Source organism: Oncorhynchus mykiss, chromosome 17 (genome assembly GCF_057628025.1).
Source record: "Oncorhynchus mykiss isolate SJ-2025 chromosome 17, ASM5762802v1, whole genome shotgun sequence".
Lineage (NCBI taxonomy): Eukaryota > Metazoa > Chordata > Actinopteri > Salmoniformes > Salmonidae > Oncorhynchus > Oncorhynchus mykiss.
Genome location: NC_143038.1, coordinates 13702857 through 13725798, shown reverse-complemented (window position 1 = coordinate 13725798; position 22942 = coordinate 13702857). Strand labels below are relative to the sequence as shown.

The following is a 22942-nucleotide window of genomic DNA, read 5'->3' as shown; positions in this document are numbered from 1 at the left end:
AAAAAAAAATGGTCCGATTTGCCAAATCTGCTTCAGCAAGGGAGAGCTTTGTACGCGTCTCTGTGTCTGGAGTAAAGGTGGTTGAACCCCCCCCCCCCCGGTTGCACATTTAACATGCTGGTAGAAATGAGGTAAGACAGATTTAAGTTTCCCTGCATTAAAGCCACTAGGAGCGCTGCCTCTGGATGGGCGTTTTCTTGTTTGCTTATGGCCGTACACATCTCATTGAGTGTGATCTTAGTGCCAGCATCGGCACATAGGTTATATGACTTATGGTCAGATTGACCTGAATACAGTTATTACAGCTCAATTTAAACTTCAGAAACCCATCTAGCCAGTTCTGTTGGGTTTAGCATCTGGGCTCTCCTGCAGTCATTAGCCCAAAACAATACTTAAAAGTGGCTGGGTTGACTTTCTAAATTTGAATTGGAGGTTAATGCAAAGCTCTTGGATCAGCATTCCCAACAATAGTAAATTCACTACCATTCATTCAGACTGTTCAATCTATTTGGATCTAGCACTGTCTGCCTGCCTTTGTAATACTTCAGCATCTCAACTGACAGGCACATCAATAATATTGTCTACGAATATATAGTCAGCACAACGTGTTCATCAGATGTCTGGTGAAAGCTTGTGCAGACAATGGGTTCAGCAATTTCCAAATGAACAATTATACCTTCGTCATGAAGTTGTATATGTTCCCTGGAGCAATGGAGAGAGAAGGGTCAAATGAGAAACCGATTTATCTCCCAAAGATATCTCAAATGTGATGGCGTCACGACGAGTCCAGATGTTCACTGCTTTTGACTATCGCACGCTGTGATAAAGTGCCTCGTGAAGATAGGACACATTTTCCATTGGGGGGGGGGGGGTTTCTGGTAAATGGTCCAACTGGTTTAAGATAAGATACTGTATGTGTGCGTCCCAAATGGCACCCTATTCCCAAAGGGCGCCAGTCAAAAGTAGTGCACTTTTTGGGTAATAGTGTGCCATTTAGGACTTGTGTCTGGATATTGATCTGCTCCACTTCTAACTGGTCTGCTTGAGCTGTAGTACTATATTCTGCTCTATATTAGCACAGACTGGCATCAAAGAGAGCCATTTCCACAAAGCTAGTCCTCTACACATGTCCCAATGTTTTACTGTCAGGGTAATTTAAACTTAATTTTACTAGGCAGGTACCACACAAACATGTGTTGGCTCAAAGTGCAGGTCAGGATAGGGTGCAGTCACTGACCGATTGTTTGGGTCCCCACTAAGGGACTCTGGATTTCCTCCCACACATACCTACACTGAGTGTGAGGAGCATTAGGAATACCTCAACTAATATTGAGCTGAACGCCCTTTTGCCCTCAAGGGCATGGACTCTACAAGGTGTCCATGTTGACTCCAATGCTTCCCACAGTTGGCTGGAATACCTATGGGTGGTGGACCATTCTTGATACACACGAGAAACTGGTGAGCGTTAAAAACCCAGCAGTGTTGCAGTTCTTGGCACACTCAAACCGGTGGGCCGGTGTACTTTCCCATTCACATTCTGAATTGCACACATACACAATTCATGTCTCAAGGCTTAAAAATCCCCCCCTTCATCTACACTGATTGAAGTGGATTGAAATTAATAAGGGATCATAGCTCTCACCTGGTCAGTCTATATCATGGAAGAGTAAAGAGTTCCTAATGTTTTGTAACCTCAGTGTATATTATCTAACCCTCTATACCTATAACATCTATAGAATCTATATATTCTGATGAGGTTGTGGATCCGGGGACTGTTGTCGTGTGCGAGACCTGGAGAGGCCTGCAAGCCACTGTCTCGCACATACTGTGAAAGTTGGTGGAGGTTTGGTGATGATCTGAGAGTGTTTCAGCAAGGCTGGAATCGGGCAGATTTGTCTTTGTGAAGGACGCATGAATCAAGCCACGTACAAGGTTGTCCTGGAAGAAAACTTCCTTCCTTCTCTTCTGACAATGAACCCCAACTCTGAGGATTGGTTTTTCCAGCAGGACAATGCTCTGTACCACACAGCCAGGTCAATCAAGGTGTGGACGGAGGACCACTAGATCAAGACCCTGTCATCGCTCATGCTGCCAAGCATACCCTTGTAAAACTGACCATCCTACCGATCCTCGACTTCGGCGATGTCATTTACAAAATAGCCTCCAATACCCTACTCAATCAATTGGATGCAGTCTATCACAGTGCCATCTGTTATTTCACCAAAGCCCCATATACGACCCACCACTGCAACCTGTACGCTCTTGTTGGCTGGCCCTCGCTTCATACTCGCCGCCAAATCCACTGGCTCCAGGTCATCTATAAGACCCTGCTAGGTAAAGTCCCCCACTATCTCAACTTGCTGGTCACCATAGCAGCACCCACCTGTAGCACGCGCTCCAGCAGGCATATTTCACTGGTCACCCCCAAAGCCAATTGCTCCTTTGGCCGCCTTTTCTTCCAGTTCAATGACTGGAGCGAATTGCGCAAATCCCTGAAGCTTGAGACTCATTTCTCCCTCACTAACTTTAAGCACCAGCTGTCAGAGCAGCTCACAGATCACTGCACCTGTACATAGCCCATCTGTAAATAGCCCATCCAACTACCTCATCCCCATACTGTTATATTTTCTTTTTGCTCCTTTGCACCCCAATATCTCTACTTGCACATTCATTTTCTGCACATCTATCACTCTAGTGTTTAAATTGCTAAATTGTAATTATTTCGTTATTGTTATTGACTGAATGTTTGTTTATTCCATGTGTTGTATGTGTCGAACTGCTTTGCTTTATCTTGGCCTGGTCGCAGTTGTAAATGAGAACTTGTTCTCAACTAGCCTACCTGGTTAAATAAATGTGGGAAAAAAATAAACTAAGATATATAGCACTGACAAATAGCCATGTTGTGTGGTAACAACATTCCCAGTGAAGTAAGAGCAATTGAACAAAACCAATGGGTTTCCCACCGAAAATCCATCACCTGCTTTTAGTTAGTCCTATCACACTGCCCTTCTAGAATCAAATGGGAGGAAGTTACTTGGACAAGGCTACGTGCTCCTATTAATCATTGCTGACATGCCCAACTATGTAAAAATAGCTATTTAATCTCCCATCATCTCAAAATGCTAAAGCATTTCCAAATTATTGCTATGTGCAGGGTTTGATAGGAAGCCAAGAGACTGTAAGCTCCATAATATCATTTCAGGTTTGGGATATAAATAATTTGCCCTAGTTAACAGTCCCATCAATCAAGTTCTACATTGTGACAGATTTTCAGAGAACATCCAAGATCATTCAGTAACCTCAGAGACCACTTGGTCTTTCCAACTCCCTGGCATATAAAGCTTGACATAAAACACCTTGACACTCATAACTCAAACCTTCCAACTAGTTTCTTTGCATTGTCTGTATTTTCCTTGTGTTCCCAGGTACATGGCCATCGTCCACCCTATGAAGCCTCGCATGAAGAACCAGACGGCCTACAGCCTGATCCCGGGAGTGTGGATCGTACCCATCGTCATCTCCATCCCCTCTGCCTACTTTGCTTCTGAGACCACATACCCGCACATCTCCAGTCAGAGCCACAAGACCTTCTGCGCCCAGGTCTGGCCCGTGGGATCACCAGCTTTACTACCACTCCTACTTCATCTTCGCCCTGGAGTTCGCCGGGCCCGTGGCCGTCATGGCCTTGTGCTACGCCAGGCTCTTGCGGGAGCTGTGGTTCAAGAGCGTGTCTGGCTTCCAGACAGAGCAGATCTGGAAGCGGCTGCACAGGCGCAGAGGATGGTGGTGGTGCTGATTCTGGTGCTGGCTGCCTACGTGCTCTGCTGGGCGCCGTACTACGTCTTCACACTGGTGCCGGGACTTCCATTCCACACTGATCTCCAGGAACAGGAACTCCCTGGTGGCCTTCTACATTATCGAGTGCGTCGCCATGAGCAACGGGTCATCAACACGCTGTGTTTCGTGAGCGTCCGCGACAACGCCAAGTGCATGCGGACAGTGACCAGGCTGCTCTGGAAGTCTGTCAAATGTGCAGCGGAACGACGGCGGATGAGCACACCTCGTCTTTACGCATGACAGAGGATGTAGAGTGCACACGCCTGAGATAGTGTCGATCATCTCAGGATCAGGCCTCTATCGAAAGGTAGAACCACCAGTAGGCCAAGTGGATTCTGGCAAGTTGCACAATTTTCCCATTCTTTAAGATCCAAAAGGGTGAGATATAAGATTGAGTCAAGGGAACGGTTTGGCGTTGGACAAGAGGTCCAGACAGTTGACACAGAGTAGGGCTGCACGATAAAGGCAAAAAATCTAATAGCGATTTTTCTGACCAAATATTGCGAACTACAGTAGATCAAAACACTTGGGTGAATTATATAAATACAATTTACATTTACAAGCAAAGTGGAAAGCAGCATTGTTCTTGTTTGGAACAATGTGTTAACTGCATTTGACCTAACAGAACAGCATGCAACCTTAGAGTGAATCTAACAGTGAGGAGGAAGAACTGCACTGCTCGAGTGACAGGCGGTGGGGGTTTGTATGTGGGAAGCAGCCCCAAGAGAGGTGACGAGTAAACTATAAAAACGGACATTACACGCAGCCGAGTGTCGTTTCAAAATACTGCATTTTCTGCGATACGGAGATTGCACATGTCAATATTGTGAATTTGATTGATTGTCCTGCCATGTTAACTTAGTTCATACTAGTACAGCGCCTCACATTGTCACTGCTATCATGGAGGACATTTTGAAAAAACATGAAAGTTTAATGGAATTAGAATTAGAATGTGGAATCATTCACGAGGAGGGCATTAGACTTTGAAAGGATTTTTCCAGGTATTTATTCAAGAGGCTTGATTTGATGAAATCCTGGAGGTGAAATCCTGGAGGTTACTAAACAGGTTATTTCAGGTGGTTATTTCAAGTCTCTATGTCTTACAATAAGTAATTGATCAGTTTATAGTGCTTTCTAATACACATTTGTATATGAAATATACAACATATTATCATTTAAAAACTAAGAGCGCTCTCGATTCTTCTTCAAAAACAATTATAATCCAAGAGAAACGAGCAGATTTATCGAATCGAAGAATCTAAAATAGAATTGTGGCGCGGGGCTAGATAGACAATTAAGAGTTAGGTTAGATCAATTAATTAAGACATGCTTTCTTGTTTGACTTTTTTTTATTTTTTTTATTTTACCATGCATACTCTCAAAACACATGATTGAATAACATTCCATTCACAAATCCTGACACATGACTTTACTTTGACATTTTCTAACATGCCATTCCCCACCAGCACCTACACGACAGTGCTCTTATGGCAGGTAATCATGAGACCAAGTGGAGAATACAGTGTAGTGGTGCACCATTAAACAAAGAACAAAATCCCGTAATTAACGTATTAATCTACCAGCTACCAAAATGGCACAATACCAAGTAAGCATTTCACGTTGTATTCGCTGCATGTAAACCAATCCAATTTAATTTGACAATGGCCATCAGAGGAGTCACTCTGTAAAAGCCTGGCATGTGACAGGAATGAGATTGGGGGGAAATAACCGCTGCAAGTTGGTGCTGGTCCCAGATCAGCTTCAAAAGCTTGGGAGGATCTTTTTGGTGACATCGTCACTGCTTCTTTCGCTATCAATTAGTTCCTCAGTTTGCATCTGTAACGTTAAATAAATGGCTGGAAGAAATGTACTAATGATAATCTGTTCAGGTAGAGGGTGAAATAAAAATTGAAATCACCAGGTTCAAATTGGCGTTGAAATTCCTCAGGCTTCTTTGAGTTCTCACTGCTAACTTTTGGGATCTCAAGAATGATAACTATAAACAATTAGGTTGAATCAAAAGCATATTTTAGGAGTAAATCAATTATAGAAAGTGTTTCACTGTTGTAGCCTACCAATTTTTCTTTCTCTTTTACAAATTTGCAGTTAACGTATGGTAGCGCCATACATGGGGGGCAATTACATTTGTTATAGTATAAACAAAAGAAATGTCTTTGCCTTGCTTGTTATGCTTACGAGACCAACAGGAGGGTTTTCTCCAGTTAGCTTGTACTTGTTATGAGACATGCGCTTGACATTTACAGTAATTCAAGTCAGAACCCTTACCACTTCTAGGCTTGAATTAGTCATGGGAATCAAACAACCTGCCTCCAAATTATGTATGTTTTTCCAGCAGATTCCAGAAAATGGGAAAGGAGAACATGCCGATTAGGATCATTTCAGTATTTTCACTTTTAATCTATTTTCCGGTTTCTTATGAACATGTGTTTTACAATGTATGGAGCTGTGTTTACCTGTTTTTGTTATGCGGTCCACAAAAGAGGGTGAATTGTGAGAGAGATGTTATTAAAACCACTGCCCAGTGAAAAACATAAGGCCGTCTGGCAGTGGTTTTGTTTATGAATTAATGCATGTTGATTGGATTACAAAACGAGAGGTCAAACTGGATGACAAAATAAATCTAAATTTGTTCACAAAAAAACATTGAATTAAACACTGTATTACACTCTGGGTTCTCATGATCCCAGAGGTAATTGGAACCATGAATAAGGAAGTGAATGTGTCAGGTTTAGAATGCTTTACAATGACCAAGTGAAGGGTCATGAAAATTGAAACTAATATTCAGCATACAACAAACATGTTCAAACTGCATTACCATCTTGTGTATTTTTACAAATCTTTATACATTGAGACAGACAATGAATATTGTTCATTAAAAGCATATTTACTGTAGAAAAACATGACACTGGCATTGAGTATAAAAAGCATGACAAACTACTGTCAATTAAACACAACTTCTGGTATTATACATTATTTATAATGCCTTCAGAAATATTCAATTCCCTTGAACTTCTTCCACATTTTGTTGCGTTACAGCCGGAATTTAAAATGGATTAAAGAACTACATTTTGTGTCACTGATCTACACACAATACCCCATAATGTCAATGTTTTTTTAGTTTTTTTTTTAGAATGTTTTACAACTGAAAAAAAAAAATGGCTGAAATGGCTTGAGTCAATACATATTCAACCTCTTTGTGATAACAAGCCTAAATAAGTTTAGGAGTAAACATTTGCTTAGCAAATAACATAAGTCGCATAATAGTGGTTAACATGATTTTTGAATGACTAGCCCATCTCCATACAACACAAATACAATCATCTGTGACATCCCTCAGTTGAGCTGTGAATTTCAAGCACAGATTCAACCACAAAGACTAGGGAAGTTTCTCAATTCCTCGCAAAGGTGGCCACCGATTGGTAAATGGGTAAAAATCAAATAAAGCAGATGCTGAATATCCCTTTGAGCATGGTGAAGTTATTCATTAGGTCAATACACCCAGTCATTACAGAGATATAGGCGTCCTTCCTAACTCAGTTGCTTGAGAGGAAGGAAACCCCTCAGGGATTTCACCATGAGGTTACTCCATAATACTAACCTACATGACAAGAGTGAAAAGAATACAGTGTACAGAATACAAGTATTCCAAAACATGCATCTTGTTTGCAAAAAGACACTAAAGTAAAACTGTGAATAATGTGGCAAAGAAACTAACTTTTGTCCTGAATACAAAGTGTTATGTTTGGGGAAAATTCAACACGTCACTGAGTACCACTCTTCGTATTTTCAAGCATGGTGGTGGCTGCATCATGTTATGGATATACTTATTGGCAAGGACATGGGAGTTTTTCAGGAAAAAAATAAACGTAATAGAGCTAAGCACAGGCAAAATCCTAGAGGAAAACCTGGTTCAGTTGTCTTTCCAACAGACACCGGGAGACTAATTCACCTTTCAGCAGGACAATAACCTAAAAGACAATGCCAAATCTACACTGGTGCTGCTCAGAAAGACGACATTGAATGTTCCGGAGTGGCCTAATTACAGTTGACTTTAATCTGCTTGAAGATCTGACAAGACTTGAAAATGGCTGTCTAGCAATGGTCAACAATGAACTTGACAGAGCTTGAATTTTTTTTTTAACAATAATGGGCAAATATTGCACAATCCTGGTGTGCAAAGCTCTTAGACACTTACCCAAAACAATTCACACCCAAAGGTGTTTAACATGTACTGATTATTTTCCTTAATAAATACAAAATCTAGCATTTTTCTTTGAAATTACAAAATATTTTGTGTAGATCATTTACCAAAAAAGGACATTTTAATCCCACTTTGTAACAACAAAATGTGAAAAAAGTCAAGGGGTGTGAATACTTTCTGAAGGCACTGATCATTTATTTTTAAAGGAAGTAAAAAATAAAAAGAAACTGCTTGTCCATACTATTCAAACAAACCAATCATCAAGAATTCATACACTTCAAAAATGCTTGTGATTAATTACTATCCAAGAAAGTATCACTGTGTATCACACATAAATTCAATCACTTTAAAAAAGGTCAAGTCAGCAATATGACATCCTCAAACACAAATCAGTCAAGAATCCCGTTATTGATTCTTCCCAACTGATGGGGTAAATTGCTGACTGTATTTTCCCAGCACAGGGTGACTAATATTATTTGAGATTGTAGACCTGCTGGATTCCAAGGGTGTGTGAATAGAGGAAAAAAGGTATATTCCGCTTAAATAGCACACTCAGTTTAAAACAGGTAAGGGGAGATTAGTCCAGTTTAGGCCACTAGTTCATTTTGGCCTTGTGAAGGCCTTTGCTTCTTTCTTGAGTGTTTCGAGGTCCTCTTTGCCACTGTCGTCTGAGTCAGGTGGCTCATAGTCAGAGTCTTCACCAATGTCCTCGCTCTCATCATTGATGAAGCTGTCATCGTCCCCAAACTCATCATCATCATCGTTGTTGTATGATACCGGCTTTTTCGCTGTAGAAGGGATTGTATAACATTATTAACGGCCATTTCTAGCATTATTAACGTGCTGTATAATTCCATTGATGCCAGCACAAGACATTGGTTGTGTCTATCAATATTTTATGGTGCGTTGCACAAAAACAGCTGACGGTAATTTATTACATTCACTCATAAAATGATTCAAATAGGTATCATTCAATTCAGCATGGGGAAAAAAAGGCGCAAGTTTAAGTTTGTTCCCACTTGAGCGAGTCCGACCACAAGTCTTCTTCTAATGCCTTTTAAGGGGAACTGAAAGCAATTTGCCAGGTAACTAGTAACTGGAATGGATTGCATTTAGAAAGTAACCTACCCAACCCTGTGACCTATGCTCTGGGGTGACGTTTCCCTTGGTAATGATCTAGAACAGGGGTGGGCAAACTATGGCCCACAGGAGGTTTGTTGGTGGTGGGGCATTATAAATAAAAATGGAAATGGTTTTGACAAACAAATCGTTAAAAAAAATAATCTGCGTGGCCCTCCAATGAATTTTTAAATCCCGATGTGCCCCTCGAGCCAAAAAGCTGGCCCAACCCAATCTTGGATAAGCACCCCCTTCCCATATCCTTTACCTTAACCATTAGTGGGGAAAACGCAAAAGTGACCCAAGATCAGTGTCTAGTCATGTTCAATAACATAACTATGAGTCTGTTTGGTGAGGCAATACAAATTGAGTTACACACCTCCCTTCCAGAAAGTCAATGTTACCCAATCAGTTTATAGATCCTGCTGATGTCACGTCAGAGAAATGGAGTGCAATTGGTTTGATCGTTTTTGCTTCTTTAAACTCTGGAGGGGAATGTGGATTATAGGTTTGTTCAATGTATTCACTAGAGCGACAGTGTATTGATATGCATACACATCGCTGTCTGACCAAATCTGGAAAGATAAAAACAAACTATCCAATAGCCCAGATTAGATTGTTGGGCATCTGCACAATCCATGGCATTTACAACATTGCTTCAGATCAAAGGTTTCTCTTATGTCTCTGCTTTCTCTCTGCATACCAGTTGGATTCATTTGATGCATGGCTGATTATATTCTGCATTGAAGAGGAACCACAAATGGAACCAACAAAAACATTTGGGGTGGTGGTGAGAGGTTAGCATGTCTTTCTCTCTCAGGTATAAATGAACATACCTCGAGTCTTCTTGGTGTGTTTGTATTCCTTCCAGTGGAGAGGGTTTTTCCTGGAAAGAAAACAGGGAAAATGGTTGATTAACTACCAAGGACTACTAGTATTGTCAAATGCCAATGAGGCTAAAATGTCAGACTCTCCTTTTGTTCAAGCCTTTTGGTCACCGATGTCAACCGCACAAGGTTCAAATGGAGGCCAACAAATTGTGTCCAGTCAGACACTCTGAGTCCTATGATTGCTGGCTTATTCTATATTACTCTTTTACAGGGGATATCTGGCTATAATAAATAGGTTATTTTCTCTTTCCCTGTTGAAATTGTAGGAGCTATTAGGCTACTTTTTTCCTGACAATAATAGTCTTGAGACACGATTACCAGTCTCTTTTATCCTGTAATGGTGACAACATTGTGGTGTGCATCCCACCTGTAGCAGTCTGTGCCGTACGGACACTCAGGTCGGTCCGCGTCCTCCTCTTCCTCCTCGTCTTTCGCGGAACTGTCCTCGTAGTCGCTGTCGCCGGGGTGACTGCATTCTTGGAAGTGGACTGGGTTTTTCCTTTGATAGAAATAACAATTAACAAAAAGAAAATCATTAAAAAGTTATGGTCGATCCCATTTTGATTGGTATTCTTTGAAGAACATTTAGCTTTTGAGCTAGCACTTTCTCTTTGCTCATTTCCTTTGCCTCAATAAAGAGAGAATCTACATTTGAACCTGCTCTCTGCCATTTAGTTTTAGACCCTGAGGCCCAATCTAGGCTAATCCTTGTGTATGTCCCAAATGGCACCCTATTCCCTATATATACACATGCAGTGCACTACTTTTGACCAGAGCCATAATAGGTCCTGGTCGCACAGGACGTACATCTCGTCTTGGAGAATACAGTAGCTTATCCCATGCCTCACGTAGTTGTTCGTTAACTATCAGTGGTTTGAAAATAAACAAAACCTTAAATAAGAGAAACTATCTTGGGGGGAAAACATACTGCACATGTTCAGTTCTTTGATATCAGAAAGAGCTGCCGTGGAACCAATTTGAACAGAATACATTTGTTTTGTAACATGCATTATAGATAAAGTGCACTTATCTCATCTGTAGTACCTGGAGGAACATAAAATAAAAATACCCATCAACTATGTCAAGTCTTTGAATTCAATTACTTGTTGGAACATTTGCCGGCCTAAATTAATGTTCTCGGACGTGCAGGTCTTTTCAAGTACTATCTTCAACATTTCTAACAGTTATTGTTCAGACAATGTTATGTGGGGATGTACCGGTAACAGTCCTTTCCATAGGGGCAGGTCGTCCTGAGCCGAGCTTTGGACTGGGCGGGGCCTGAAACATCACCTGACCCTTGAGGCCCCTTGCCGACCTTCTGACCGTTCTGAGGCTCTCTCTCCCTGTCCTCGGACTCGCTGGCCTCCGCTCTGCTCGTAGAAGTGCTGCTGCCTTTCACTGGGGAAGCTTCTCCTCTTCTCTTCTCTCCATCATCCTCCTCCACGTCAAAGTGGTCCGACTCCTCACTCTCCTCTACTTTACTAGGCTTCACCTGCTGCCTGGCTTTAAATGCCTGCGGAGTGATATACCATATACTGTAAATGTACATTAACCAACAACACACAACAAACACAATACTGCACATTATAGAGAACAGTGGAGGCTCCTCAGAGGAGGACCATCCTCATCTGTGTATTTCAGAAAAATGTAAATAGTTAAACATTTTCAAAGTTATTTTTAGACAAAACTATACTAAACATATTCACGTCACCAAATAATTGATTAAAGCACTGTTTTGCAATAAAGGTCTACAGTAGCCTCAACAGCACTCTGTAGGGTAGCTCCATAGTGTAGCCGGAGGACAGTTAGTTTGCGTCCTCCTCTGGGTACATTGACATCAATACAAAACCTAGGAGGTTCGTGGTTCTCACCCCCTTCCATAGACTTATACAGTAATTATGACAACTTCCGGATGACATTCTCCAACCTATCAAAGCTCTTTCAACATGAACTGACATGTTGTCCACTTAATCAACGGATCAGATAATTCATCTAGTACTGAAAGTATAAGCTACAGCTAGCGCTGCAGTGTATAAAATGTGGTGAGTAGTTGACTCAAAGAGAGAGGCTAACCAACACAAACGCTTACAAGTCAAGGTATACTTTAGTTGTATTCATTTATTGCCACCGGGGCTCACCAGCGTAACTGCTTGCTAACTGTACATTTTATTAGATGATTGTAGCGGATTAACTAACACGTTAATTTAGTAGCTATGTTGACTTGATGTTAGCTAATATGGTGACAACGATGTAGGCTGTGTGTAGCGTTTGGCGGTTATGATGACATGAAGGTTTGGTTAGGAAAGGTTCTCTCGGCTGGTCACAGACAACTGATGTGTTGTGCATTGAAGTCCACAAGCGACGGGAAAAGGTGAAAGGAGGAGAGTGTGTAGATGCGAGAAGGAATTATCCAACGATCAAAGGGATCATGCTGTTTGTATGTGGCTGCTATGAAAGTGAATTGTGTTTGATTGTGATCAGGGGTGTATTCATTGCGCAGATCCTGTTGAAAAATGTTTCTTAAACGGAAGCAAATGGAACAAAACGGAGATAAACATTCCTGAATTTGTCCAAAAGAAACTCTTGTATGAATGATTACACCCTAGATCAGCTAGATCCAGGCAAGATTGTGCATGGCGGTATTGAATATGTCATTGTCCGTCACCTTGATTACTCAAATTTCTGAAAGGGCTTTTCTTTATTTTTTTGTAAAATGTTCTACATTGTAGAATAATAGTGAAGACATCAAACTATGAAATAACTCATATGGAATCATGTAGTAACCAAAAAAAGTGTTAACCAGCTTCCCCTGGAATATTATTCCAACATTCTTGAAGGAGTTCCCACATATGCTGAGCACTTGTTGGCTGCTTTTCCTTCTACAATGTAGAAAATAGTAAAAATAAAGAAAAACCCTTGAAAGAGTAGGTGTGTCCAAACTTTTGACTTGTACTGTGTGTACACACACACACACACACACACACACACACACACACACGTTAGTATACACTCAACTGTTGTAGACTGGACCTCTTCCTCATTGTCCTCATCCTCGTCACTCTTCTTCCTCCTCACCCTCTTCCTGGGTGTTGGCTCTGCCTCGCTGTGTTCAGACTCTTCCTCCCCTGACAAGGGCGCTGTGTACCTGGCCCGTTTGGCCGCGCCCTGGTTGGTGCTTGTCGTTGGGGTTTCTCTGCCTCGATTTCCAAATCCTAAAACGAGGACAATTCTGGGTGAACGGGTCGACTGTGTCATGTAACAAACTACCTATTATATTGACAAGATAGTCGAGTGACTGCTATATCAATGAAAATATATGTTCTCAAAGGCAGGTGAAAACATGCGACACCATTCAGGCCGCCGACGACTGGAGTTGCCCATCCTTGATAAAGGGACGCCAGGTGCAAATCACAATGAAAACAGCAGAGATGGGGAAGCTCTGATCATCAGGGCCCAGTTTTTCAAAAGTTGTCTATCTGGATTTTGCCTATTGGATAGGATTAAATGCGTAGAAATAGAATGAATAGAAAGGACGAATCATTGACTTGAATGGGGACTCCCATTCTAGTCCTTCTATTTTTATGCATTTAATCCTATCGGATAGGCAAATTTCAGATAATAAAAAATAAAAAAAACTGGGCCCAGGGGCTGCAGTGTCCACCCTGGTTTCAGTTTCTCCCTGGAGTTTATTATTATTATTATTATTATTATTATTAATTATTCACTTAATGCCATTCATTGCCCAGACCTATTCTCAAAGCGTCTCAGAGTAGGAGTGCTGATCTAGGATAAGGGACCCACCCCCCTGTCCATGTAATCCTTTTCATTATGAATGAAAAGGGAAAACTGATCCTAGATGAAGTTCAAGATAGGAAATTAGGAATCTGAAAAAGGTTATGTGCTGTCGACCGCTGATTGACGTAACCTAAAATATAGATTGACGGTCCCTGTTAAAAGGCTTGCTCAGAGGCATTGGCTATCAATAATCAGAGCAAGCCACTGTTTGCACCATTTACAAATCTAAAGCCTAATGGATAACCTTTTTGACATTGTTGACTATAACGTCAGCACTATGTAGCCTAAATTAGCATTAGGAAACCATGGGTGCGTCCCAAATGGCATCCTCTTTCCTACAAAGTGCACTACGTGTCCCAAATGGCATCCAATTTCCTACAGAGTGCACTACGCATCCCAAATGGCATCCTATTTCCTACAGAGTGCACTACTTTTGACCAGAGCCCTATCGGCCCTGGTCAAAAGTAGTGCACTCTATGGGGAATAGGGTGCCATTTTGGATGCAGGCATGGTAAATGGGTCACTAGACTCCAGAGGGAGTCAGTATGAGGAAGTTGAAACTTTCAGGGGAACTTTTAAGGAAACTAGGGCAACGATGTGAGGAAATAACAAAGACTTGATCCAAAAGAGTAAGGTTTGGCAGCACGTCGAAGAGGATATTGACATCTTCAAGAGTGGTAGGGTGTTTCGAAGTGTTCCACTCGTCGACGTACAAAATTACACATCACAGCGACCGTTGTGGTAATGTAGGCCTAGCTCTCAAGATCCCTTCCCGACTCAATATTAGAAATTCCCAAGTTTTCCATTTGTCAACTACTGTAGTGAGTAGTGATTGCCAATAGAATAGGCTATGGCTTGGCCTCTGCTGTTGTTGTACAAGACCTTGTAAGAGTTGTGTGTGTTGATACATCCTTTTATACATGTTCTCTCTCACACACACATACACACACACCTAACGCCATGTTGTTAAAGGGTGGCTATAAGTAAAGTAACAAGCAATTGGCCTCAAGTTTTATTGAATATAAGTAAGAGTTTAAAACCAATGCAGTGCATCCTGTTGAGACAATGGGTTGTAAACCCCTTATATTATTATTCATTTAAGTAGGATTCGATTGTTAAGAACTGGCTCTCAGAGGAATCCTAACATGGAGCCTTGTAAAGCTAGCAACTATTCGTAAACTTAATGCATTTGATTTTCTTTTTTGCAAGCAAACATATGGATTTGAGCACAGATCTGCCATTTCTCGTGCTTTTTCAGCTTTCTTTTCACATATTGACATAGAACTACAGTTCAATACCGCTCCTCGGGAGCAGTGGACACAGCTTACTGCTTCCAGCGGAGTTCATTCAGTGCATGAATCGAGTGGGGCAATAATCTTCTATAAAAAAATGGTGGAAGTCTCTGACTAGTTAGACCTATTCAGAAATAGCAACAGCAGTTAACAACTAGGTTATTCCGTCTCTCTCATGCACTAACCTTGTGTCAATAGTAAAATGTGCCAATCCACTCCAACCTGGCATCATTCATTTGATGAGGAATCTTGTCTTAATTTGTAACAATAACAATTCTAACGTTAATTGCCGTCATATGCATGACAATTCATTGTTATCCAAAATTCCATTATGTCACTGTCCTAAATAGGAGCGATACCTTTGGTGGTGGTGGGGGGGTTCTTGGGAGATGCAATGGGTACAGTCATCCAAGCAGGTAACACTCTTTTCTTTGGTTCAAATTTCAGCTCGTTCTTGTCATTTTCTGCTTCAGCTACCCCAGCTTCTGTCTGTGAGCACACAACCACAATGTAAACCGGGTTTATCGGTACCACCATACTCACAGGAAACATTTAGAAATATACATATTAATTGGAGTTACGAGTGGGATTCCCTGGGAAATTGGTGTCCGAAGTGGGATGCCAAAGTTAATAGCTGTTACAAGTGAGATTCCAATGGTAAATGGTGCCAGGCATGGGATTACAAGGGTAAATGGTGCCAGGCATGGGATTACAAGGGTAAATGGTGCCAGGCATGGGATTACAAGGGTAAATGGTGCCAGGCATGGGATTACAAGGGTAAATGGTGCCAGGCATGGGATTACAAGGGTAAATGGTGCCAGGCATGGGATTACAAGGGTAAATGGTGCCAGGCATGGGATTACAAGGGTAAATGGTGCCAGGCATGGGATTACAAGGGTAAATGGTGCAGGAAGCGGAATTTGAAGCGTAATTGGTGTCAGCAGTGGGATCCCAGGAAAATTGCAGTAGGATACATCTCAAGATAAAACTTTTGTTGACACTACAGATTTCCTGACCTGGTTTGAGGTAGGTGGGTTAGGTAGCTGTTCATCTGGCTCCTTCTGGTCCACACTACCTCCCAGTCTAGATTGTTGTTCATGGGAGCTTGGTGTCCACCCCTTGCCCTGTCGAGTGGGGTAAGCAGGTTCGTCGCTTGGTTCAGGGGAGGCAGGAGGAGACTTAATAACAGCCTCGTCTTCATCTTGAAGAGCCTGACTGTTTCTGCAAGGGAGAGACAACTTGTTGCAAACACGAGCACCTTCTCTGTACCGTTTACATGAGTCATGCATGTTCCTTCTTTAGTGTAGGCAGTAGACAGCAGCTAAATTGACTCGAGTGTCTGGTTAGGATCCTTTTGATCGAAACTTCAAACAAAAATGAAACATGAAAATAAAAACTGAAATGTAATAATTCAGAAACAAAAGACCATAATTGAATGTTGCTTGGGTGTTGGTTTTACATAGAAAGAGATAAGACACTGGTATTTATTCCAATTCAGTACACTCAGTCTAGCCTGTCTTTAGGAGATTAAAGGCATAAATTAATGTAGTCATTTGCAAACCAATTAGTAAAGCTATTGTCTGATGCCAGTGCCAGAGAACAATCCTTATCTTTCCAAATCTGTCTAAGGGTGGTCAGAATGTATAACGGGGATGCGAGCCGTTCATAAATCACAATGTGCATATTGACCGGCAAATAGATGATGATTGCGTGTATACAAAGGAAACATAGAAACAGGGAGATATAAAACTCTTCATTAAGGAGTCAGGAGACAACTCGCTCTACTAGTGTGACCTTTTATATAGCAATGTTAAGCGACTAATTATTCTCCACAAAATATGTTGCTACTGGAGACGTAATGTCATGCCACCATAGCGACTAATTGTGACATGTTTTCCCAATGGGAAAAGCTAACACCTCTAGAAGGTTTAAACCTGAGGTGAAAGTAAGAATACATAAGCATGGACCCAAAAAACATATTAAGTAGTCTAGGTAATACATGATTTGATTTCAAAGATGTTAGCTACATTATGAGACCTTTGTAGGTAAAAAGAGGGTGATGTCGAAAAGCTGAATTTAAAAAAGGAATCAGATGGTCTTTCTTATATGCCAATATTTGTTAAGACTATAGATTTGATATCACGACTCCCATCGTATAAGGTGAGTACGTAATTCATAGAGAAAATAATTTTTCGGAGAATATTTATTTGTATTTAAGCCTTTTTAAACCTCAAATACACTACAAGTTAAAAATGTCCTGGATTGCAGGAACGTTCTCTTGCAAAAGGATGATCAAATTAAGATCCTACATGTGTAGAACTTTGTTGTATGCTGTAGTATGCAGGTTAACCAGAAATGTGAAAATGCATGGAGGAGACTGAGGATCATTTTATGTGCTTTAACACTCATGGTTACCAAGAGAACTGGCTAACTATAGCATACAACAAAGGTAAAATTCAAAACTGCAAACAATAGTCATTAGACTGTTAGCCCTGTAGAAATTGTACTTCTTGTAGTACAAAAAAAAAGCAAGTATGTATAGAAATATTTTTTTTTAATTCAAAAGCTACTTATTTGTGCACGTGCGAACCAGTCATCATTTTTCAGATTTCATTGTTTATTGGTTTCAAGTTTTAGACAATTTGATACTTAGACCTTGAGGGGAAACTGCAGGGGTTGAGATGAGGAGTAGAGTTACCTGGGTGTTCCATCTTCTCCACTCAGGGCCACCACCTTGTAGATGTACTTCCCAGGAAGGAGGGAGATGATGTCTCCCTGTCCAAGTTCATGCCACTGGTTCCTGTCCAGGGGTTGTGGGAGGTCATCCAGCGAGGACTGACAAAAGCAGGGGTTCACATGCGTCTGGGATTGGAAAGAATAAGAATGGCATTTTTTGAGTTATTGGTGGCCATAAGGTGCAGTTGGATATACTTGTTATTTCCGCACAACAGCTGGCTGTAAACAATTAGTGGTCTTTTAAAATAAGTGTCTTTCTCACACCACTCTTCACTTTAAAGGGCTAGCATGCTAACGCTAGTTAGCAATTGCTCCAGACACGGACTCAGGGTAAGTTCATCTGACTCTGGTTAAGTAGTAAAGTTAGTTAGTTGCCAAAATGTCACTATCCCTTTAGTGTAGTGTAAGTGTTGCCCTTGAGTGGTAATTCCCAAACTCTCAGTAAGCTGACTAGATGAAAGAGAAGGTTGAAAATACTTGAATTCAAATGTTCCTACTGTTTTTTCTTAACCTTAATTCATCTGCAGCAATGTTGCAGTCCAAAGGCCTTACTACATCCTCAGGCTGTGACCTTTGACAAAATGGAGAGAATCTCTGTCCTTTTACAGGCAGCCTGAGGAGGGGTTTTAGCCCAAACCGTTACTGAAAATGAATCTGCTGCACAACTAAAATAAACAATTGAAATCATGAAATCGGTATTCCCTTACTCTGTAAACTATGAAATAAAAACATTTCTAATAAAAGGTGTGGTAAAACCACACAAGACAGTGTCCCTGGGGTAAAAATCTACAGGTTCTCAAATGGTTCAAGACCCCTTCCAAAACATAAAAAGAAAACATGATGATTACCGAGGGGCCTTCTTGAACATACTATTGATGTCGGATTTCAAAGAATTGTTGTCTTTGGCACAATAGACCGCCTCGGCATTTAGCGGTCTTAATAGGGTCGGCATGCACTTGAGCCCTAGATGAGAGAGAATAGTCTACTCGGAATAAAGAATAAATTCTACTTAAGCCTACAGGTTTGATGCGCAGCTGCCCATTCAGGTTCTCAAGGAGGCAGTGGTGTCTGGAGACTCTTTTGTCGCTGACCTGAAACACACAGAGAGCGTAAACTCACAGACCAGGGCCCATATTTAAGATATCTAAAGCATCTCAGAGTAGGAGAGCTGAAAAGGACCAGTTTAGCCTTTTAGATCCTAATGAAGATTATATGGACAGGGAGATCCTTCCTCAGTGTACTCGGAGATGCTTGATACATACAGCCCCAGACCTGAGAGACAACGGCCATTCAGCAGGCGGGAGGTCCGGACAATACAAATAAATACAAAATGAAGAAGGGCACTTCCATAGTAAAGGGTCCTGAATCCTGAGAATAAAAAAAGTTTTGGGCTGCTGAAATAGGGTTACAAGTGCATGTTGATAATATGTGGCTCACATTCAAATGATTATCCTAAGTCCTGATCTTTAATTGAAATTCACGTCAAAATCATTTTCTTTACAAATTCAATACCTATATTACACTGTAAGACTGATCTGATTGCAGTCTAAAAATCTGCCACTGCAAATTGAAAGGCACTTCAGTAAAACACCAAGGGACAGTTTAATTAGATCCAAAAGAAACCTACTCCTGGACTAAAAATCATGATTTTCAGTCCAGGAGAAGGCTTCATCTGGGTCCAGGAAACCAGCCAGGAAATGCATATTTTAACTTCGCAATAGTCATAATCAGGCAGCCTAATCAGCTGCATCTTTGCCTCATGGTAGATGTTCTGTTTTCATGGAATTCCATTGTGTTTAATATATATATATATATATATATATATATATATATATTTCTACAGCTTTTTATAGTCTGAAATCAAATGGGAAATCAGAAACTGAATAAAAACCAAGTCAAACAGTACTAGGAAATTCCCAAGAATTACCATAGTCAATTGTGTACAGACTGGGCAAAGACAATTGTTTGTACTGTAGGTATATTATGCATGAACGTAACGTTGTATGGCTAGGGATTTTAAACGTCCACTGACATCAGTTTCTTTCCATAAGAGACAGGAGATATAACAAGGTACAGTTCAGTATATCCTTTTTTCTCTCCAAGTTTCTAGTTAGGATATTTGTCTAAATCGACGGGTAGGCCGTCATTGTGAATAAGAATTTGTTCTTAACTGACTTGCTTAGTTAAATGAAAAAAGATAATATAATAATAATAATTTGGTGAGCAATTAAATGCTTGGAAGTCTACCAGCATAAAGGTCATAATTCATTTATTGCAGATTAAACCAATGAAGCATTAGCTAGAGCAATTGTCACCAACTCTAGTCCTGGAGAGGTACAGGCCAGGGGATGCCTGCTTTTAGCGTCATACGAACCACCCTGATTCCTCTCTAGTTACAGATTGTATGCCAGATAATGTGATATAACCAAAGATTTTGTTATTTTCTGGAAACTGTCATTTGTAAGTTACTTTTTTCACCGAAACGAGAACAAAGTATCGCTAAGAATAGGTTAGTTGAAAAATAAAATCTATGGCAGCGGTTTGTATGGGGCTTTCCTGTACTGGCCAGTAATATACACCAAGAATCTTTGGTTATATCTAGTAGCGCTCCAGGTCCAGGGTTGGGAACACAGATGTAGCTAACTCTACTAGCATGGAATGCCTTTTTAACATACACTGAGGGTACAAAACATAAAGGACACCTGCTCTTTCCATGACTGACTGACCAGATGAAAGCTATAATCCCTTATTGATGTCACTTGTTAAATCCACTTCAAAACAGTGTTGATGAAGGTGAGGAGACAGGTTAAAAAAATATTTTTAAACCTCAAGATTGACACGTGGATTGTGTATGTGTGCCATTCAGAGGGTGAATGGGCAAGACAAAATATTTAAGTGCATTTGAACAGGGTATGGTAGTAAGTGCCAGGCACACCGGTTTGTGTCAAGAACTGCAACGCAACTGGGTTCTTCACACTCAACAGTTTCCTGTGTGTATCAAGAATGGTCCACCACCCAAAGGACATCCAGCCAACTTGACAATGAGAGTCAACATGGGTATTTTTTTTAATATCAATAATTTACATTTTTATATCAATACATTTGAATTTTTGATCAATAAATAATTTTTTTAATGCATAAAAAGTATATGATAATGACCTTCATAGGGGCAGGATCACATTTGCATGCTCCTACAGGTTCTCTTCTCCCAACAGGAAGACACCGCAACTATGTATTTCTCCAAGTTAGAAGGAGCATTGCAGCAAAGATGCACAGGCCGCTGTGACCCTGACGCTAGAGTAATATGCACATTATGTAGGCCTAAGCATGGCTCTTCTGCTGCTGTTGAAGAAAAAAGTTTGTCTGCAGGGGGAATCGAACTCAAACTCACTGTATCTAAAATATTATTAGTCTTGCACATTAGCATCTTCCGCCACCTGCAAGCGATGTTAGGTGGGGAAAAAGTGGTTAGTGATGTTAGATAAACAAATGTAATTATTGATTTCTCATGAGAGAATAAAACTTTAGCTGCATTGTTATAATGATCTTCACATATGCCTTATGCCTTATTGGGGAGGGGGGGGGGGTGACAAGTTGGTCTGCAGGGGGAATCTAACTCACAGTCACCTATGTGTTGATGTCACAAATGCAATGCTATGGGGAATTATTGATATGAAAAAATAAATGACTGATCATTTTTTTTTATGAATATCGATAATTCGAATTTTACATAAAAAAATCAATTATCGATATAAAAAAAAACAATAGTTGATATAAAAATGTAATTAATTTATGTTAAAACGGCTTTCCATACTACTAGTCTAGACTTTCCAACTAAAGCTAGCTACTTACGCCAAGGAATGGACCCCTTCCCAGCAGTGTCTCCCCCTCGGGCAGGTGTATTGGACTGCCACCATCTACAGGCACGAGATCGAACCCCGCCATCTGCGGGTGGTTGTTGTAGTCAGAATAACATGCTATAAGCAAAGAATATGATAACTATCCCCTTTCTGAACTATTTGTTTTTCCAAACTGTTCTCTTCTAGCATAATGCTAGTTAGCTAATTCATTAAACTGACAAGCGTTTGACGGACTCTAGACTCAAAGATGATCTATTATATTGACAAGATAGTAGAGTGCCTGCTCAAACAATGGCAATTAATGTCCTCGAAGATGGAAGGCAGACGAGAGGCGAGATAAGACCATTTTAGCCAACTCCCGACAAAAAAATAATAATTTTTCAAATTTGTCGAAATGCGCGTCCACTTATACCAGTGCATTAGTAACAACCTAACCACTACGAAACTTATATTCGATCAAATAAGTCTCACGTAGCAAATCAGCAATGACATCTTTGGTTAACCAAATTCGACACCCTCATTGACCGCCATACAAAAATGAATTACTTCGTGGACAGATTTTGAGCGGAGTAAACCCTCTCGCTTCGCCTCTTCCCCTCTGCTGAACTTCCACCAGCCTGTTTCTACTGAATAGCAGCTCAGATAATTAGCTACCTAACTGACCAACCGGAGTATACTGCTTAATGCAAAATGATTTATATACATTATTTTACCTGTTCTAGGTAGCTTGGTGCTGAGAAAAACGTGAAAACTTAATGGATTTCTTCAGAAACTTCCGGGCTGTTATGTAGAGAGCGTGCATTGTCTCACGTCAGAATGCGTCACTCCTCAGCGACGATCGTGTCTCTCCAGAATCCAGTGTAAACAAAGCGGAAGCGAGAAATCTGTCTCCCTCCAGCAGGTGGCGTTTTTTCGCCCACCAAGCAAGGAGTTTTTGTATGGCGGTCAAATGAATGTCGATTTTGCGCAACAACAAAATAAGTAGGACTTATTTGCTAGGTTTATTTGATCTTATAAAAGTTTTGTAATGCTTTAGTTCTTAGGAGTGTAGTGATATTAGGACACGTGATATCCCAAAAACTTTGAGAAAAAACACTTTATGTGGGAGTTGTCTATGCATATTCAGGCAATGAGGGTAGTAGCATAGCGTCTCTCTACCACCCAATCGTTTTTTCATAATTTTCTGAAATA

General features: G+C 40.8%; 1 protein-coding gene and 1 pseudogene across 3 annotated transcripts; one reads left to right on the top strand and one right to left on the bottom strand.

Moving 5' to 3' along the window:
- The first annotated feature begins 3306 nt into the window (after positions 1-3306).
- On the top strand, positions 3307-4198 carry LOC149975739 (prokineticin receptor 1 pseudogene; annotated as a pseudogene).
- Positions 4199-6655: 2457 nt separating this feature from the next.
- Positions 6656-22639, bottom strand: aplf (aprataxin and PNKP like factor). Of its 3 annotated transcripts, none has more exons than XM_021568175.3 (11): positions 22465-22639; positions 21744-21868; positions 18911-18982; positions 17854-18017; positions 16172-16376; positions 15515-15644; positions 13084-13280; positions 11286-11581; positions 10436-10567; positions 10015-10064; positions 6656-8847 (listed from the first exon to the last, which is right to left on the bottom strand). In XM_021568175.3, the coding sequence occupies exons 2-11, from the start codon at positions 21834-21836 to the stop codon at positions 8660-8662; spliced, it is 1527 nt and encodes a 508-aa protein (XP_021423850.3). In that variant the 5' UTR covers positions 21837-21868; positions 22465-22639; the 3' UTR covers positions 6656-8659. The 3 variants fall into 3 exon arrangements, with proteins under 3 accessions (XP_021423850.3, XP_021423849.3, XP_090060996.1); XM_021568174.3 differs by having other exon boundaries at positions 21744-21836; positions 22465-22637; XM_090204870.1 differs by lacking the exon at positions 21744-21868 and having other exon boundaries at positions 22465-22581.
- Positions 22640-22942: the final 303 nt, after the last annotated feature.